This window comes from Pelodiscus sinensis, chromosome 11, assembly GCF_049634645.1.
Source record: "Pelodiscus sinensis isolate JC-2024 chromosome 11, ASM4963464v1, whole genome shotgun sequence".
NCBI lineage: Eukaryota > Metazoa > Chordata > Testudines > Trionychidae > Pelodiscus > Pelodiscus sinensis.
In genome coordinates, this window is record NC_134721.1 from 24,877,588 (window position 1) to 24,893,766 (window position 16,179).

At 47.1% G+C, this 16,179-nt stretch overlaps 1 protein-coding gene across 5 annotated transcripts in view; it reads left to right on the forward strand.

The window, feature by feature from the left end:
- Positions 1–16,179, forward strand: part of EEFSEC (eukaryotic elongation factor, selenocysteine-tRNA specific) — a 210,391-nt gene that overhangs the window by 64,712 nt on the left and 129,500 nt on the right. For all 5 annotated transcript variants that reach the window (XM_075938809.1, XM_075938811.1, XM_075938810.1 and 2 more), the window contains 2 exons: positions 7,578–7,674; positions 11,731–11,895. In XM_075938809.1, coding sequence (XP_075794924.1) covers positions 7,578–7,674; positions 11,731–11,895 — 262 coding nt within the window. The remainder of the gene's footprint in view (positions 1–7,577; positions 7,675–11,730; positions 11,896–16,179) is intronic.

Genomic DNA, 16,179 nt, shown 5'->3' on the forward strand with positions numbered 1-16,179 from the left:
CAAGGGTAAACAGCCTAATTTAAGATCAACCCCACAAGACAGGGATCACAAAAAGGTGGACATTATGGGCCGAAAGGTCTATTCTTCTTCCACACTACTCCTTAGAGCGGCCAATTATACCGCTATGCTGGCAGACTATGATAATGCCAATTACGCGAAGCTCCAGGACCTTCTTCAACATCTCCCGGAGCATAAACGCCCAACCCTCCGTAGCATTATGCAGGAGGGCCTGGCCATTTCACGCACAGCTTTACAGTCAGCCATGGACGTGGCAGACACTGCGGCTCGAATTACAGCCTCCGCAATAGTCCTACGCCGAATGTCATGGCTACAACCTTCTGGTGTCCCTAGGGACCTTCAACAAAAGGTCGAGGATTTACCCTTTGATCGCACCAATTTATTTGCATCCAAGACTGATGAGGTGCTACATTCTATGAAGGACTCCCGTACAACCCTTAGAACTCTAGGAATGTACACTCCTCCTTTTAGAAGGAATAGATATCAGCCTTACCAACGGCCCAGGGAACCATTCCGTCAACAGCCCAAATACGATTTCCGTAAACAAAGACCACTTCGCCGTAGACCTCAGCGTCAACAGCAACATGCCACACCTCACCCCCCGGCTGGCAAGCAGCAGGTTTGAAGGCCTGGTCGAGAGCCAGGAGGCCAATCCGTCGACCCTCCCGATAGCTACCCTACAATTTCACTACCCCCTCCGAGCCTTTTTCCACCAATGGTCCCTCATTACCTCGGACAAGTGGGTTTTGAATCTAGTCCAGTCTGGCTACGTCATCCCCTTTACCTCTACCCCGCCCAACCACCCTCCTACCCTTCCCTCTTTCAGGGACCCCTCTCACGAAACCGCACTCCTACAGGAAGTCTCACGCCTCATTCAACTGGGCGCAGTAGAACACGTACCAACACAATTCCGCGGCCGGGGATTCTACTCGACGTACTTCCTAACCCAGAAGAAGACAGGAGGCTGGCGTCCCATTTTAGATCTCAGGCGCCTCAACAAATACATCGCGTACCACCGTTTCAAGATGGTTACCCTTTCAACTATCATTCCCTCTCTCGACCAACACGATTGGCTTTCGGCTCTCGACCTTCAAGACGCGTACTTCCATATTACAATTCATCCTGCTCACAGACGCTTTCTACGATTTATAGTGGGTACCCAACATTACCAATACAGAGTACTCCCGTTTGGCCTTTCTACGGCTCCCAGGGTATTCTCCAAGACCCTATCAGTCGTAATGGCCTTTCTCCGACGCCAAGGCATCATAATATTTCCATACCTGGACGATTGCCTCATAAAAGCTGCGTCTTTCCAAGAAGCAAAGGCCATGACAGACACCACAATAGACCTCCTACTCAGTCTCGGGTTCCACATAAATTACGCAAAATCCACTTTGCGTCCCACACAGAAACTGGAATTCATAGGCGCCCTCCTCGATACAATCACAGCAAGGGCCACTCTTCCCGATCACAGGTTCGCAACGATATGCGACCTTGTCAGAGCAACACAGGCGGCGCCTACTGTCACGATCCGCCATTGCCTCAAAATCCTAGGGCACATGGCCTCTACGACTTACGTCGTCAATCTCGCCAGACTCCACATGAGGCCCCTTCAGTCCTGGCTCGCTACGGTATACAAACCTTTCAGAGACCAAATGAGCAAGCATGTTGCGATCCCACCTCGCGTTGTCAATTCCATGCTCTGGTGGACAACCCCTCGAAACATGCTACACGGTGTCCCCTTTCAACGTCCAGCGTCTACTCTAACACTCATAACAGACGCATCACTCATGGGATGGGGGGCTCATCTGGGAACCATCACAGCCCAAGGCAAATGGTCATTCGTAGAGCAAGCACTCCACATCAACATTCTCGAGCTACGGGCAGTCAGATACGCATGCCAGCATTTCACTCAGCACATAGCTCACAAGACCATCACCATTATGACGGACAATACCACATGCATGTATTACATCAACCGTCAGGGTGGCGCTCGCTCCCCTTCTCTATGCTCGGAAGCCACCAAATTTTGGACCTGGTGCCTATCCCATGGGGTCACCCCCTCTGCAGTATACCTTCCCGGAATACTCAATGTCACAGCAGACACCTTAAGTCGCACATTCATGGACCAGCACGAGTGGGAGATCGACAAACGCGCCCTCACACCGATCTTCCGTCTTTGGGGCCATCCAGAAGTGGACCTTTTCGCTACAAAGTACAATCGCAAGTGCCACCTCTACTGCTCCAGGGGAGCCCTGGGCAGGAATTCCCTCGGAGACGCCCTTTCCATCGCATGGAACGCCTCCCTCCTCTACGCCTTTCCTCCCCTCCCACTTCTGCACAGAGTCCTAGACAAGATCAGATTGAGTCAGGCACGCGTGATTTTGGTGGCACCTGCTTGGCCCAGACGAACATGGTATCCTTACCTCCTCAAAATGATGATAGCAGAACCGTATCCCTTCCCTCCACGCTGCGACCTCCTCTCACAAGATCACGGTCAAACCCTTCACCCGGACATCACCAGACTGAAGCTCCACGCTTGGCTCCTTCATGGCTCCATGATGCCGAAACTGCCTGCTCAGAACAAGTAAGACACATATTAATTAATAGTCGCAGACGCTCTACTAGGAAGACCTACCGCTACAAGTGGACGCGCTTTTCCCTATGGTACGCTCAGACTCATGCAGACCCACCACACCTTGCTCCAATACATGACTTATTGGACTACTTACTCTCTCTGAAACATTCCGGTCTAGCACTTAGTACTATTAAGGTCCATGCCGCAGCCATAGCAGCTTTCCACCATCACCCTCCAAGCTCTTCTTTCCTCGCTGACCCAATAACCAAGCGCTTCTTCAAAGGCCTGCAGAACACCTTTCCTCCGGTTCGTCCGCCAGTCCCCATTTGGGACCTCAACCATGTCCTCAAAAGCCTCACAAAACCCCCGTTCGAGCCGATAGCAACCTGCTCATTCTCTCATTTGTCGATGAAGGTGGCTTTCCTAGTCGCCATCACCTCCAGTAGGAGGGTGAGTGAGCTTGCAGCTCTGATGGCTGACCCCCCATATACCGTGTTTTTACAGGACAGGGTGGTACTTAGACCCCACCCTAAGTTCCTACCCAAAGTACTCTCTCCCTTCCACGTGAATGAACCCATACACTTACCTGCATTTTTTCCTAAACCACACACTGAACCGTCCCACGCCGTGTGGCACACTCTCGACGTCCGCCGAGCTTTGGCGTTTTACATAGATCGCACGAGACCATGGCGGGCCTCGCCTAGACTCTTCATCTCATACGCGGACAGATCTAAGGGACAAGCAGTCTCATCTCAAAGAATCTCTAAATGGATTACATCCTGCATCAAGACCTCTTATACTTTATATAACAAAGATTTACCTGGACTTATCACAGCTCATTCCACTAGAGCAGTGGCTGCCACGACCGCTTTTCTCCATAATGTACCATTACAAGACATTTGCAACGCCGCTACCTGGTCATCCGACCATTCCTTTGCACAACACTATGCTCTCTCCACCTCGATAGCATCTTCTATGGCGGTTGGGCAAGCAGTGCTGTCTACAGTTACTACCACACGGCTCCAAACCCACCTCCGCGAGCCGACAACTGCTGTGTAGTCACCCAGAGTGGAGCACCCACGGGGACCACTCGAAGGAGAAGAAAGAGTTACTCACCTTGTGCAGTAACGGTTGTTCTTCGAGATGTGTCCCCGTGGGTGCTCCACTACCCTCCCTCCTTCCCCTGCTTGGAGCCTGATGCTCTGGTGGGTAGAGAAGGAACGGAGGAGCCGCGCGCGCGCAGGCGCCCTTCAGTCGAACAACACTAGAGGGCGCCACGGCGCCTGCGCGCCGCGGCAGAAACAGCTAGAAAAGTCTCCGGTCGCCGGCGCGAGGACGCACCAGCACCCAGAGTGGAGCACCCACGGGGACACATCTCGAAGAACAACCGTTACTGCACAAGGTGAGTAACTCTTTCTTCTCAGTTTGGTCTTCCATGAGCTTTAGTATCGCTTCTCGGCCTTTTGGCTAAGATCATGTGCTCAAGGGCTTCTGTTCTGACTTATCTCCCTGACTCTTCTTTCCCCCCTTTTCTCTGTTTGAAATGTTGAATGCTACAAAATATCCTTGACTAGATCCTCTGCTGTCCTCCAAGGTTTTTTTCTTAGCTGGCAGAGTCTGTCTGCAGAGGAACGTGTCTGTCTTCTTAAGGTCTGATCTGGAAAAGTAACCGTTAACTATAGAGTGACTGTACTGTTCCTGATAAAGATTGTAATGTTTCAAAAATATACATGTCTCTGAACAAAATTGGCCATTCTTCTTCTTACCCTACAGGCAAACACAGGTCTCTCCAGTCACTCTGATCACGGTGAATTTTAAAAGGAGGGATGGAATGTTGGGTATGGGGTCTCAAGAACTTACAGTTTGTGCTTGTGCAGCAGGTGTACATGGAAACAATTGGTAATAATCCTACATGGGTCCACAGGTTGTCATTACTTTGGCTGACTTATTCCTGCTGAAGGTTGATGGGCAAACCCAGGCTATACTACTGGATGCGAGTGGAGGGCACCCTGCTCCTTGTGCAGCCAACCTCTGTGCTGCAGTTGGAGGAATGGTTTGGGAGAGTGTCATACCACAGTGGTGGAGAAATGCCAGCCCTGCCATAGAGTCTCTGTGAGAAAATTGATAAGTACATCAGGCAAAGCTTCGACACCATCTCCCAGCAAGGTTCTGTTGATATCTGTTACATCAGTGTTCTTTTTGGAGATAACATTGATCCAGGCAGTGCTTAGCTAGCAGATAGAAACACAGCCTCCAGTGTCTCTGCACCACTGTCCCTCCCAAAAGGGTTTTTTGCAACAAAACTTTCCAGTGTAGACAAGCCCTAAGTTATTGGTTCTGTGAATGCTGTGGGTGGTAGGGTTACTAGGTAGACCCCCCCAAAATACTGGACACACTTGATTGTGTGGGTGGGGGGGGGGGAGAGACCGGCTGGGAGGGGTGTGGGGCTGGCCGGGAGGAAGGGGGGTGGGAGGCGGGGCTGGCGGGGGGGCGGTGTCAGGGGCCGCGGGGTTGGCCGGGAGGAAGGGGGGCATGAGGTGGGGCTGGCGGGGGGGAGGAACGAGAGCCACGGGGCTGGCCCAGATGAAGGGGGGGTGGGAAGCAGAGCTGGGGGAGGATCGGGGGCCAGGGGAGCTGGACGGGAGGAAGGGGGATGGGGGATGGTGGGGGTGTGCAGCCACTGGCTGCAATCGGAGTCCTACAGGCTGCGCCCCCGGCAGACACTCCCTCTAGTTGCTAGTAGAAGCCGGGCGTGGAAGTGGCTGTGGGTCACTCCCCTTGCCCGGCTTCTGCACACAACCAGAGGCTCCCAGCTGGGAGGCAGGGCCATGATCGGCGCTGGGAACCTCTGGTTGTGTCCATAAACTGGGTGGGGGGAGTGGCTGGGAGTCCTAGCCACTGCCCCCGCCCCACCCAGCTTTTGCATGTGACCACAGGGCTCCCAGCGCCAATCACGGCCCCACCCCCGCCAGGCTTCTGTCCAGAGCCCAGCTGGAAATTCAGAAAATACCAGACATTGCACATGTCCGGTATTTTTTGAATTTTTCTACCGGACAGAGGGCGCAAAAACTGGACGGTCCGGTAGAAAACCGGACACCTGGCAATGCTAGGGGTAGAGCCCCTGTATCAACAAGCAAATAGAAAGTGTGGTTGCCACTGTAGATTGGCAGTGCTGTAGACCCTGACAACAGCATATTACAACTCCTGCCACATAACTTCAGTGCAGTGGAGAAAGAGATTAGGGATAGTGGGAATAACTTTGTCAATAGTTGACCATTTTTCAGATTGACACCCAAAATCAATCAAAGCAAAACAGTTTCCACCAGAAAATCAAAGTGTGTGTGTGTGTGTGTGTGTGTGGTTTGTTTTTTTTTGGTTTGTTTTTTGTTTTTTGATGTTTCGGTTTGGGTTTCTTGCTCAGACTAGCCTTTCTCTTTCTTTGGTGGAGACTAAGATGTCACTTACTTGTGGGGGAGTGAAGTAGGTCTAGTAGGGCCCCTTCTATCTGAATGTATTTCTAAAAGCAGCAAGTGACACTTCTAGATTATATTACATGGGACTATTGTGGAAGGAACGACGCACCTGGTTTAGCATTAATTTGTTTATTGCCCAAAATGTTTGGATAAAAATAATGGGATTTCCAAATCTTTATGACTGGAATTCTCAGAGCATATTTTCATTATCCTTTCTCCTTGAGAGCCTGAGTTATGTCTCATAAAAAGAGAAAATACCTTGTCTACTGGATTAGTGTTTGATAACTTCTGCAGAGGAAACAGTTAGTGATCATTCTGTTTATCATTGAGCTGGTTCCTCCACACACACTCACTCCCCGCTCCCCTTCCCCCGTTCTTGCTTTTTGAGATGGGGAAAAAAGTCTGAAAGTTGAATTTTGGAGAGGAGGAGAGCAAAAGGGAACCTATTCACTCTGATTTTGTGGCTTGTCTCTGTTTTACAGTAATTGAGTATTTATGAGAATTGAACACTTACACTATGCAGAGGGTTTTTTCCTGCTATTCTGCTTTTATCATACTGGCCTATGTGACTGTGTGGGCATTGTTTTGGCTTTTAAAGAACTCTATTTGTAATCCTGGTCCTTACAGAAGTACGTTTTCATTTTCTTTCCTTTCAGAAATTAAAAAAGTCAAGATAAATTATTAGATGAGAGAAACCATTAGTTTGTATCTCACCAGAAGGTGGTATATTATAGATTCTGTGAGCAGTTAAAAAGACCTCCTTACGTTACAGGACCAAAGAGTAAAAATTTATTCCAAAGGAAGTCTTTAAACTCCAGGATTGAATGGGTGACATGGCAGTCTTTCTTAAGCTTTTCTCACTGGAGATGGGAAAACAAGGTGCCTGTTAAATAACTATCACCTTTTCTTTCTAGTATGCTTTGATCACCAGTAAAATAGTTAACAATGTTAACATTTACATTCTAAACTTAGGCTTCAGAGTTTGTATCCCTGGATATGAGTAGAGGCAAATCGCAACGCTATAGTTTCAGGGTGTCTATAGACTTTGTCAGAGATCACTACACTGTTTCACATCTGATTCACATTTTGAAGGTTGCCCTGGCAGTTGTGACATCTAGAGGATTGTTTTGTAAATGATTGTTTAAAATTTGCTACACAAGATGGGAATCCTCCAGGAAAACAGCTTACTAAGTTGATCACAAGATGGCTCAATTTGACCCTGGCTTAAATGTATAGACTTCTGAGGCAAACTGTAATCTTTTGTGTAGGGAAGTCAGACCAGAAACTACAGGAAAGCAAAATTAACAGTGTTAAAAGTTCAGTAATAATCTCAGTCACATATAGCACAGTATCAGAAGATGTCAATATTTTGTTATTGCAGAACTAGATAAATCAATATCCAAAGCCATTTCCTGATAAGGATTGTCGGATGTGGTTTTTTATTACCATCTACTTGTATGTGCAGGGGATTTGTGGTCTTATGGTGGGGCACTCTTTTTCTCTTTTAGGTTCCAAGGGTGTCCTATTATTGCTGTTGCAGCTAAGCCTGGTGGACCAGAAGCCCCAGAGACTGTGAATCCAATAGGTGTTTCTGAACTAATTGAGGTACATGTGATGAAAAAGGAAAACACTGTAAAATATGGCCCATTTCTTTAAGTTCTTTGGTGTTTCTGTAATAATATTTCATTCTAATGAATGTGAGATATTAATGTGTGGCATTTAAAGTACTTCTTTAGTAATGTGTTCTAATTGAATGGACAAGTCAAGGCTGCTTGACCCAAAAGTTGAATTGTTACATCAGATTTTTTTCAGGAACCCATTACCCTTGAGTGAAGAATTGGCATAAAGAACTAACATGCTTGGCCTCAGTGGCAATGAGAACCACGTACTAAGAAACTAGTACATGTTCAGTGGGGGAATATTTTTGTTATGACTAATTTTCTTGTAAAATTGCAGGGGGTTGTTACGAATAGTGAGCAAATTAAATTTTAAATATCAAAGCCCTGAGCAATATCTTTTTATAATTACAAAAACACCTATGTTTTAAAAATTCCTATTCAAGCTGTTAATTCAAGCACTCAAAAGCTAGGAAATTTGGCTGGAGCAGCCCTGTCCAGGGAGGGCCCCCCGCAGGTCTGGAACGGCCCCTAGCCTGTGGTAGCTGGGGAACTGCTCTAGCACCCACCAGTTAACCTTAACCAGTGGGTGAGGCTTAATGGTTAAATATTCACATCCCTACTCCCAGATCTTCCAGTTTTAATCTCACTAGGTTCCTTGTTGTAATCTATTTTTCCCTCTCACCACCCAAGCTCTTGTCTTCTCTGTGTTTGGTTCAGGTGGGTTTTTTTCTCCATGTTGCCTGGGGCTGGGGGCTAGTGGGGACATTATTAATAGTGCAGGAGAGACAGCTTCTTTTTCATTGTTCTGGTGCCTTCCTGCACCTTAGCTGGGAGTGGCAATTACAGTTGAGTCCAGCTTTGCTTCTGTAGGCCTAGGCTTGAGCATACTCATTTACTCTGTGGAGATGACAATACACAGTCCAGGCACATGTAGGAACTTTGAGAGGAAGAGGAATTTTAGCTGCTAAACTCTAAAATCTACTGAGCATTTGCAAACTGAGATGTTTTCAAAGGCTTATAATCGGATCCCTACAAATCCCCAGATACCCACTTCATATCCAAAGGGATCCGCATCCACAGATGTGGATGTGGATATCCATGGCATATTTCTGCAGATACAGATGCCGATACAAAATTTTGTATTCACGCAGGGTTCTACTTATACTTTGACCAAATATGAATGGAATTTCATAAGGACAACAAAAGGCACATCCCTGGCATACAGACTAAGCCCTGCCAAGTCTAAAGTACTTGCTCTCAAATGGGGAGTGTTAAAACTTTTCAAAGAAAATGTTGCCAGGATTTTTAAATGTCAAAACAATGTAGTTTTTCCTAACCTAATTCTTGGAAATGGCTGAACCATTTTAGCTGAAACTTTCCAAAGAAATTCAACCTGAAGCCGACACCAAGCATAAATTTCAGCCCAAACCAGTTAATTTGAAAAAATTATAAGCAAGTGAATACATCATATCTTAATGGGCAGTACTGGGCAACTTTCATAGGTGGTTCTACCACCCCTATCTACCATGAATTGGACTGTTAAGTTTCTAATGTTACTAGATTGTTATCATGTTGGAGTGTGTGGTATGCAATGCACTGTGCGTATCTGGGTTCAAATACTGGCTAACAGCGAGTTTGATGTTAAATCCTTGCTGCTAGGACGCACCACTGGGTCAAAATAGCTGCATAGTTTAGTGCAAATTTCAGTTTCTGCCCCAGGGCATTCCAGTACTTTAAGAGCACACAAGTTCTGAGCAAATGCTGCCATTATTCCTCAATAATTCATTGTTGTTACTTTAGTTCTGGACATATTTCCCATTCTTCTACCAAAGTATCTAAGTCTTGACCTGCTGTTCCTGTCTTACGCTTTTTTATGGGCAGGCACTGACAATTGTACCAAATGCAAAGAGTATTTTTGTATTTTGCACAACTAGGGTATAGGATTGAGATGTGAACCAGTTCCCTAAACCTTTACTAGCCACACTACTGCATATCTCAGTCGTTAAGGTTTTTTCATCTTGTGTTTTAACAAACATTTTGTTAGTAAAATGCAATGAAGTCCTATCATTGGTAAGCTTGTCCCAAACTTAATGAAAATGGTGCTTGTGAGAGAGGGAGCTACAAAAATATCAACACGAAAATAGTTCATTCATCCAAGAAATGTTAACACAAATCCCAAGTCAGTCTGATTTAAAATTCTCTTGCCTTATTCCAATAAAATTTCTCTTACAGGATAGAGGCAAGGATGAGCTTTCTAAGGCATTTTAAGATTATATATACAGGCAGTCCCCGACTTACGCGGACCCGACTTATGTCGGATCCGCACTTACGAACGGGGCTTTCTCGCCCCGCAGCTCGCAGGCAGCGTCAGCCACCTCGACCTCCGGGGCGAGACAAGCTGCTCCTGGTGCCCTTGGTCTGCTGGGGACCATCTCCAGCAGACCAGGGGCATCGGGAGCAAAGCCGCAGAAGTGGGGGAACACGCCGCTGCTGCGGCTTTGCTCGCGGTGCTCCTGGTCTGCTGGGGACCGTCTTCAGCAGACCAGGGGCACCGCGAGCAAAGCCGCAGCAGCGGCGGTTCCCGCGCTTCTGAGGCTTTGCCAGAGCAAAGTCTCAGAAGTGGGGGAACCCACCACGGCTGCGGCTTTGCTCGCGGTGCCCCATGTCTGCTGGGGACCGTCTCCAGCAGACCAGGGGCACCGCGAGCAAAGCCGCAGCCTCAGCGGGGTCCCGCGCTTCTGAGGCTTTGCCAGAGCAAAGTCTCAGAAGCGCAGGACCCCGCCGAGGCTGCGGATTTGCTCCCAGTGCCCCTGGTCTCCTGGGGACCGTCTCCAGCAGACCAGGGGCACTGGGAGCAAAGCCGCAGCGGCGGCGGGTCCCGCGCCAGAGCAAAGTCTCAGAAGCGCAGGACCCCGCCGAGGCTGCGGATTTGCTCCCGGTGCCCCTGGTCTCCTGGGGACCGTCTCCAGCAGACCAGGGGCACTGGGAGCAAAGCCGCAGCGGCGGCGGGTCCCGCGCCAGAGCAAAGCCTCAGAGGCGAGGCACCCCGCCGCTGCGGCTTTGCTCCCCGTGTCCCTGGTCTGCTGGGGGGGGGGGGCGCAGCTAGTGCCCCCTCCCCCCCCAGCAGACCAGGCTTTTGTTGTGGACCCTGGGGCAGAGCAGCTGGGGCGCTGCCGGTTGGTCCCGCAGCGCCGCTCTGGGCACTACTGGACCAACCCGGCAGCACCCCAGCTGCTCTGCCCCAGGCGTCCTGATTCAGCCGCTGCTGGTCAGTTTCAGCAGCGGCTGAATCAGGATGCCTGGGGCAGAGTAGCTGGGGTGCTGCTGGGTTGGTCCAGTAGCACCGAGGAGCGGCGCTACTGGAGCAACCCAGCAGCACCCCAGCTGCTCTGCCCCAGGCGTCCCCAAGTCAGCCGTTGCTGAAACTGACCAGCGCTGACTACAGGAAGCCCGAGTCACAGTTGCTCTGCCCCGGGCTTCCTGGAATCAGCGGCTTATCAGTTTCAGCAGCAGCTGACTTGGGGTTCTTAAGTTGAATCTGTATGTAAGTCAGAACTGGCGGTCAGTTTCAGCAGTGGCTGAATCTGGACGCCAGTTCCAACTTACATACAGATTCAACTTAAGAACAAACCTACAGTCCCTATCTTGTACGTAACCCGGGGACTGCCTGTACAGCAAACTCTCCTCCTTCAGGTCAGAGAACTGTAGTGGTAAATGCACTTTAAAGTGGCACTGGCATTTATTAAAAGAAGAGGTACAGGAGTTTTCATTCTCTTTTGCCACAGTGTTTCTGTTTAGTTTCACAGGAGTTTTATCTCCAGCAGAGTTTTGCTAACCAAGCTGAATGTACAGCACCAAATCTTTCTGTGGCAGAAAATCAATCCCCTCCTACTGCTGCTGAGTTTACATCTCCTCTGTACTGTGCAGTTTATTTGACATTGGTCTATTTCAAGCTTGTTGGGACTCCTGAAGTCAGTAAAACTACATCATGCCTGTCTTGGCATTTCACTAAGACAGGGTATGTCTTTTGTCTCTCTTTCAGGTCCTGAAGTCTCAAGCTTACCTGCCAACAAGAGACCCCACGGGATCCTTCCTTATGGCCATCGACCACTGTTTCTCCATCAAGGGTCAAGGCACAGTGATGACAGGGACTGTTCTTTCTGGCTCTGTTAGCCTCGGTGATAATGTGGAGATTCCTGCCTTGAAGGTGAGTGTCTCTGTCCCCCACCCCCACGAGACAGACACACTCTCAACAAGGGCAGCATGTTTTTTCTTTCTGTTTCTTAATTTATCCTTTTATTTCTTAACTTCTTTATCTTCCTGTTATGCTGCTGCAGTCCAACCTAAGCAGGCAAGGATGGTAGGAACCCAGTCCTTTGGGATACAGTATAACTTGAAACATGGCATTATGCAAGGGCTAAAAGAATAGAATTTTAAAGGGAAATGGAAACCTAAAGGTGAGATTTGAAGAGAAGAGGCCCTGGAAAGAGAAATTTTAAACATGCTAGGCAGCCAAAAATAGTGAACCATCCACAACCCCTTTTTCTATATACTCCGCTTTACTGTCATGTGGAAGGGACAGAGAGGATGGCGGGATTAGTGCATTAAGCCTATACATTATCAAATGAACAAATTTGAATCTAATTTCCTAGATATGAAATGCCTAACAACTCAACAGTGTACCTTCCCTTCTTTGATTGAGGGCCTTGCATTCTAGACATTTGCTAGCATAGTGACCTGGGCTGTATACAAAGCTGAGTAGGTTTCCTGAAAAAATGAGGAAACTCGGAAAGTAAGAAAATGATATTGCATGTTCTCTGGATTTCATGAATGTCAGGATGCTTGAAAGGGTTACTGGGAGACTGCCTGGTTGCATTCTGCCATTTTACAGACTGGGTAGGAAGTCAAAAGGCCTTCCAAAAAAGCCCCTTTATACTTCTGTGATTTCTGTATAATGTCATCATTTTATGTTTTTTTCCCCTTGAAAATACATTATTCCTTAAAGGAGGTTTGGCACCCTTGATGAGTGTGATGGAGGAAGGTCAAATTCACAGGTGTTGGTTAGAATGTTCTGTCCCACGACTTGAGAAGCATTCTGCAGCTGCTGATTAACTTGGACCCTTCCAGGTGCACACTAACAATTTTCATTTGGCTGAAGAAAACTGGATGATACTCCTTTTGTAGGTCATCAGCGTAACTTCTAGGTTAGAGGATGTCACTTCAGAAGGCCGATTTGGTGCTAACAACCACACAGACTGATCATATTGCTTCCTCAGCTCTCCTCAGGCATTCTGGTCCAGTCAGGGACTGGTCAAGGAGTTTGAAATTTTGTGGTATACCAGAGCACTGTTTTAAATGGCATCTTGCCTAAAAACTCTGCCAACAGAATTATGCAGTAGAGTTATAGGGATCTAGTAAATAACACAGAGTGAACTTTAAGAGGGGGAGCTGAGTGAATAGAAGGAAATAATTCCACAAATTATTTCTTCATGTTCAGAAATTAATCTTAATTTGCTAGTGAGCCTTTCATATTTGTTTTGCATATTTTACTGTACAATCTTTTACTAGTACAAATACTTGCTAAGAATTAATACATAGCTTGGCTATTTGTCATAAATGAATGTTGACTTGTATATTTTTCATAACATTTGCAATTTGTGCTGTGGTGATTGAAGAATAGTTCAAAACACAAATTTTATAATTGAATATGCACCTTGATATATTGGATTGTAAACTCACAATTTGGATGAACTACAGGCCAAAAATTATTGGCTCAAGAAGCCTGAGATTAAGTTTGGATGAATATATTTGAGGTTTCTGTGTTCTATTTGTGGACAATATGTAAAGAACAAAAAAAAGCAAAATAATGTATGTATTGCAGATTATTTTTTTCAGATTTATTAAGTGAAATAGGTGAGAGATCATTTAATTTAAAATTGGATTTAGAAAGAGATGAAATTTGTTAGGCAGTGATGTGGGGGAAGGAATCTTTTCCTCACATGAAAAGCAGCAGAGGAGGTGGCTTTTGCGCCAACAGTGATGAGATTGTGGGGAGGAATGAAATTGGGGATGGAGAAGATAAAATACTTTGCAATTACCACAAATAGTAACTTCCATGTTAGACTTTCTTAACACTTTACAAACGTTGATGAATTAATCAGCTTACTAGCTTGCTTAAAGCTTAGGTAAAGCTCCATGAAGGTAGAACTTGTCTCTTAGTTCTGTAAAGTCATGGGCACAGCGTTGAAATTTAGATGATTCCAACAACAACCGATGAGGTAAGTCAGTGATGTTATTCCCACTTTACAGCGAGGGGAACTGAGGCACAGAGAAGAGATGCAACTCATCCTACACCTTGCTTGTTCCACATGTAGTAGGGCTAGTATACCTATTAAAGGTGAAATTCTTTGGGCTATGAGGTAATGGAAGAAGCACATATCACAATACACTGTGGTTCATGACTCTTACTGACCTTTCTTTGCCCTGACCCTATGATAACTGAGATTGACAGCTGGTGCCCACTGGGCATTTGGGGACACTGCAAACCAGCTGCTTTTTTAAATTTGAGGACCCCTCTCACCAAATAAGGTGGCATCACTTTCTAATTCTACTAATGGACTTCGACATCTTTGACCACTTGAACCTGCACAGAAAAGGGACACAGCAATTAAAAATAAACAGTGACATTCTCGAACGCCCATACTTTCTCCAATTGAGTCTGAGAACACCAACAGTGCATGGATTCCTTTACCTACTGAAGTGCCTATGTAAATTGCCATCTGGGGTTGATTATCTCTACTGCAAAGAGAAAAATTACATATATATGTTTTTGGCAAAAAGCTTTGACACGGCAAACTATTCTCTATCCAGGCAACTTCGTACCATTTGTTTGATAGCACTTGATTTACTTTGAAGAGCATGAACCTAGGATTTCTTCTGTGAAAACATATCAGCAAAATTCTGATTTTGAATAATTTGGGATTACTCCAGTGGTCTTTAAATCTCCACCTCCTCCTAGTTTACAAACGACATTTGTTTATATAATATGGCATTTCTGCTACTACCTTTATAAAAACAGGCTGGTAAGGAGATTCTTATTAGTAATTATCCATTTATTTTAAGACTGAGGTTAATTATTAAAAAATATGTATACTATGAGAATTTAGCTAAAAACAAACAGCCTGTTTGAAAATTCAAATTTAATACTACTAATCCTTAAGGGCTTGTGTACAGGAACATTTCATTTCATTTGTACAAAGCTGGTGCATGACTCTATCCTCACTAGTCTGCCACACACAAACTAAATCAGGGTGAGCAATAATTTTTGATGGGGAGAGACATTCCAAAATTTTGGTAAGTGGTTAAGGACCACACTTTTCTTTGGAGGGAGTGCAGGGTCTAGGATGGAGGTTGGGTGCAGAAGGGAGCTCCAGTTAGGGGACTGGAGTGCAGGAGAGTGTGGGGGGTCTGGGATGGAGTTTGGGTAAAGGAGCGGGTTGTGACCTGGAGCAGGAGCTAGGTGTAGGGTCCAGGAAGGGGTATTGGGTGCAGGAGAAGATTTTGTCCTGGGGGAGTGTGTAGGAGGGCATGTAGGGTCTGGGATAGGGGTGGAGAATAGGGCCTCCGTGGGCCAGATCCTGCCTGCCAAGTAAGTTGGTCTGACCTGCGGAGGCCCTGCCACTTCCCCTACCCCCAGACCAATCAGGGCTTGAGGGCAGGGGGATGTGTGCAAAGGCTCCTCCTACCCTGTCCCCACCCTGCAAGGAAGCACCATGCTTAGAGTCAACTGCCAGCTGAGCAGCAGCTGGCAATTGACTTTAAGTGCTGAGCCCTTCGCAGTGTGGGAGGAGACTTCACACGCTCTCCCCACCCCCAGGCCCTAATTGGCCTGGGGGTGGGGTGGGGAGCATGCAAAATGTCCTCCCATTGCCAGGGGCATGGTACCGAGAGGGAACTGCCAGCTGTTTAGAACAGCTGGTGGTTCTCTTGGAAGGGAACCAGTTAGGGTCTGTGGGTGGGGAAGCATGGAAGTATCCTGGCCCCACCCAGCTCCTTCCTGGGCTACCTGGGGCCACTTCAGAAATTTCTGAAGTGGCCCCTTGTAAAAAAATTATTGCCCACCCCTGGTCTGGGTGGAAGTTGTGACCTGAAGAAGCCCCTCCCTCCTCCTTGCTTCCCCCCCCCCGGAAAAATCTCTCAGCTCCTGCCCTGCAGTGGAAACTGGCCACTAGAAGACCCAGTATTCCTTCCACAGTATGTTAGGTGGAAAACGGGGGACAGAGCGGAAGGATGCGGGAGGACTCTGTGAGCTAAATTTTAACTCTAAAAGAGCCACATGGCTCACAAGCTGCAGTTTGGCCAGCCTTGGTCTACTCTAAGTACAGGTTAGATCTCCCTGGTCCTGAACAAGAGAGTTTGCCAGACCAGGGGAAGTACAACATTTCTGTTACTATTTACAATGGTATGTATGAAGTGTTCTTACTAAACAGGT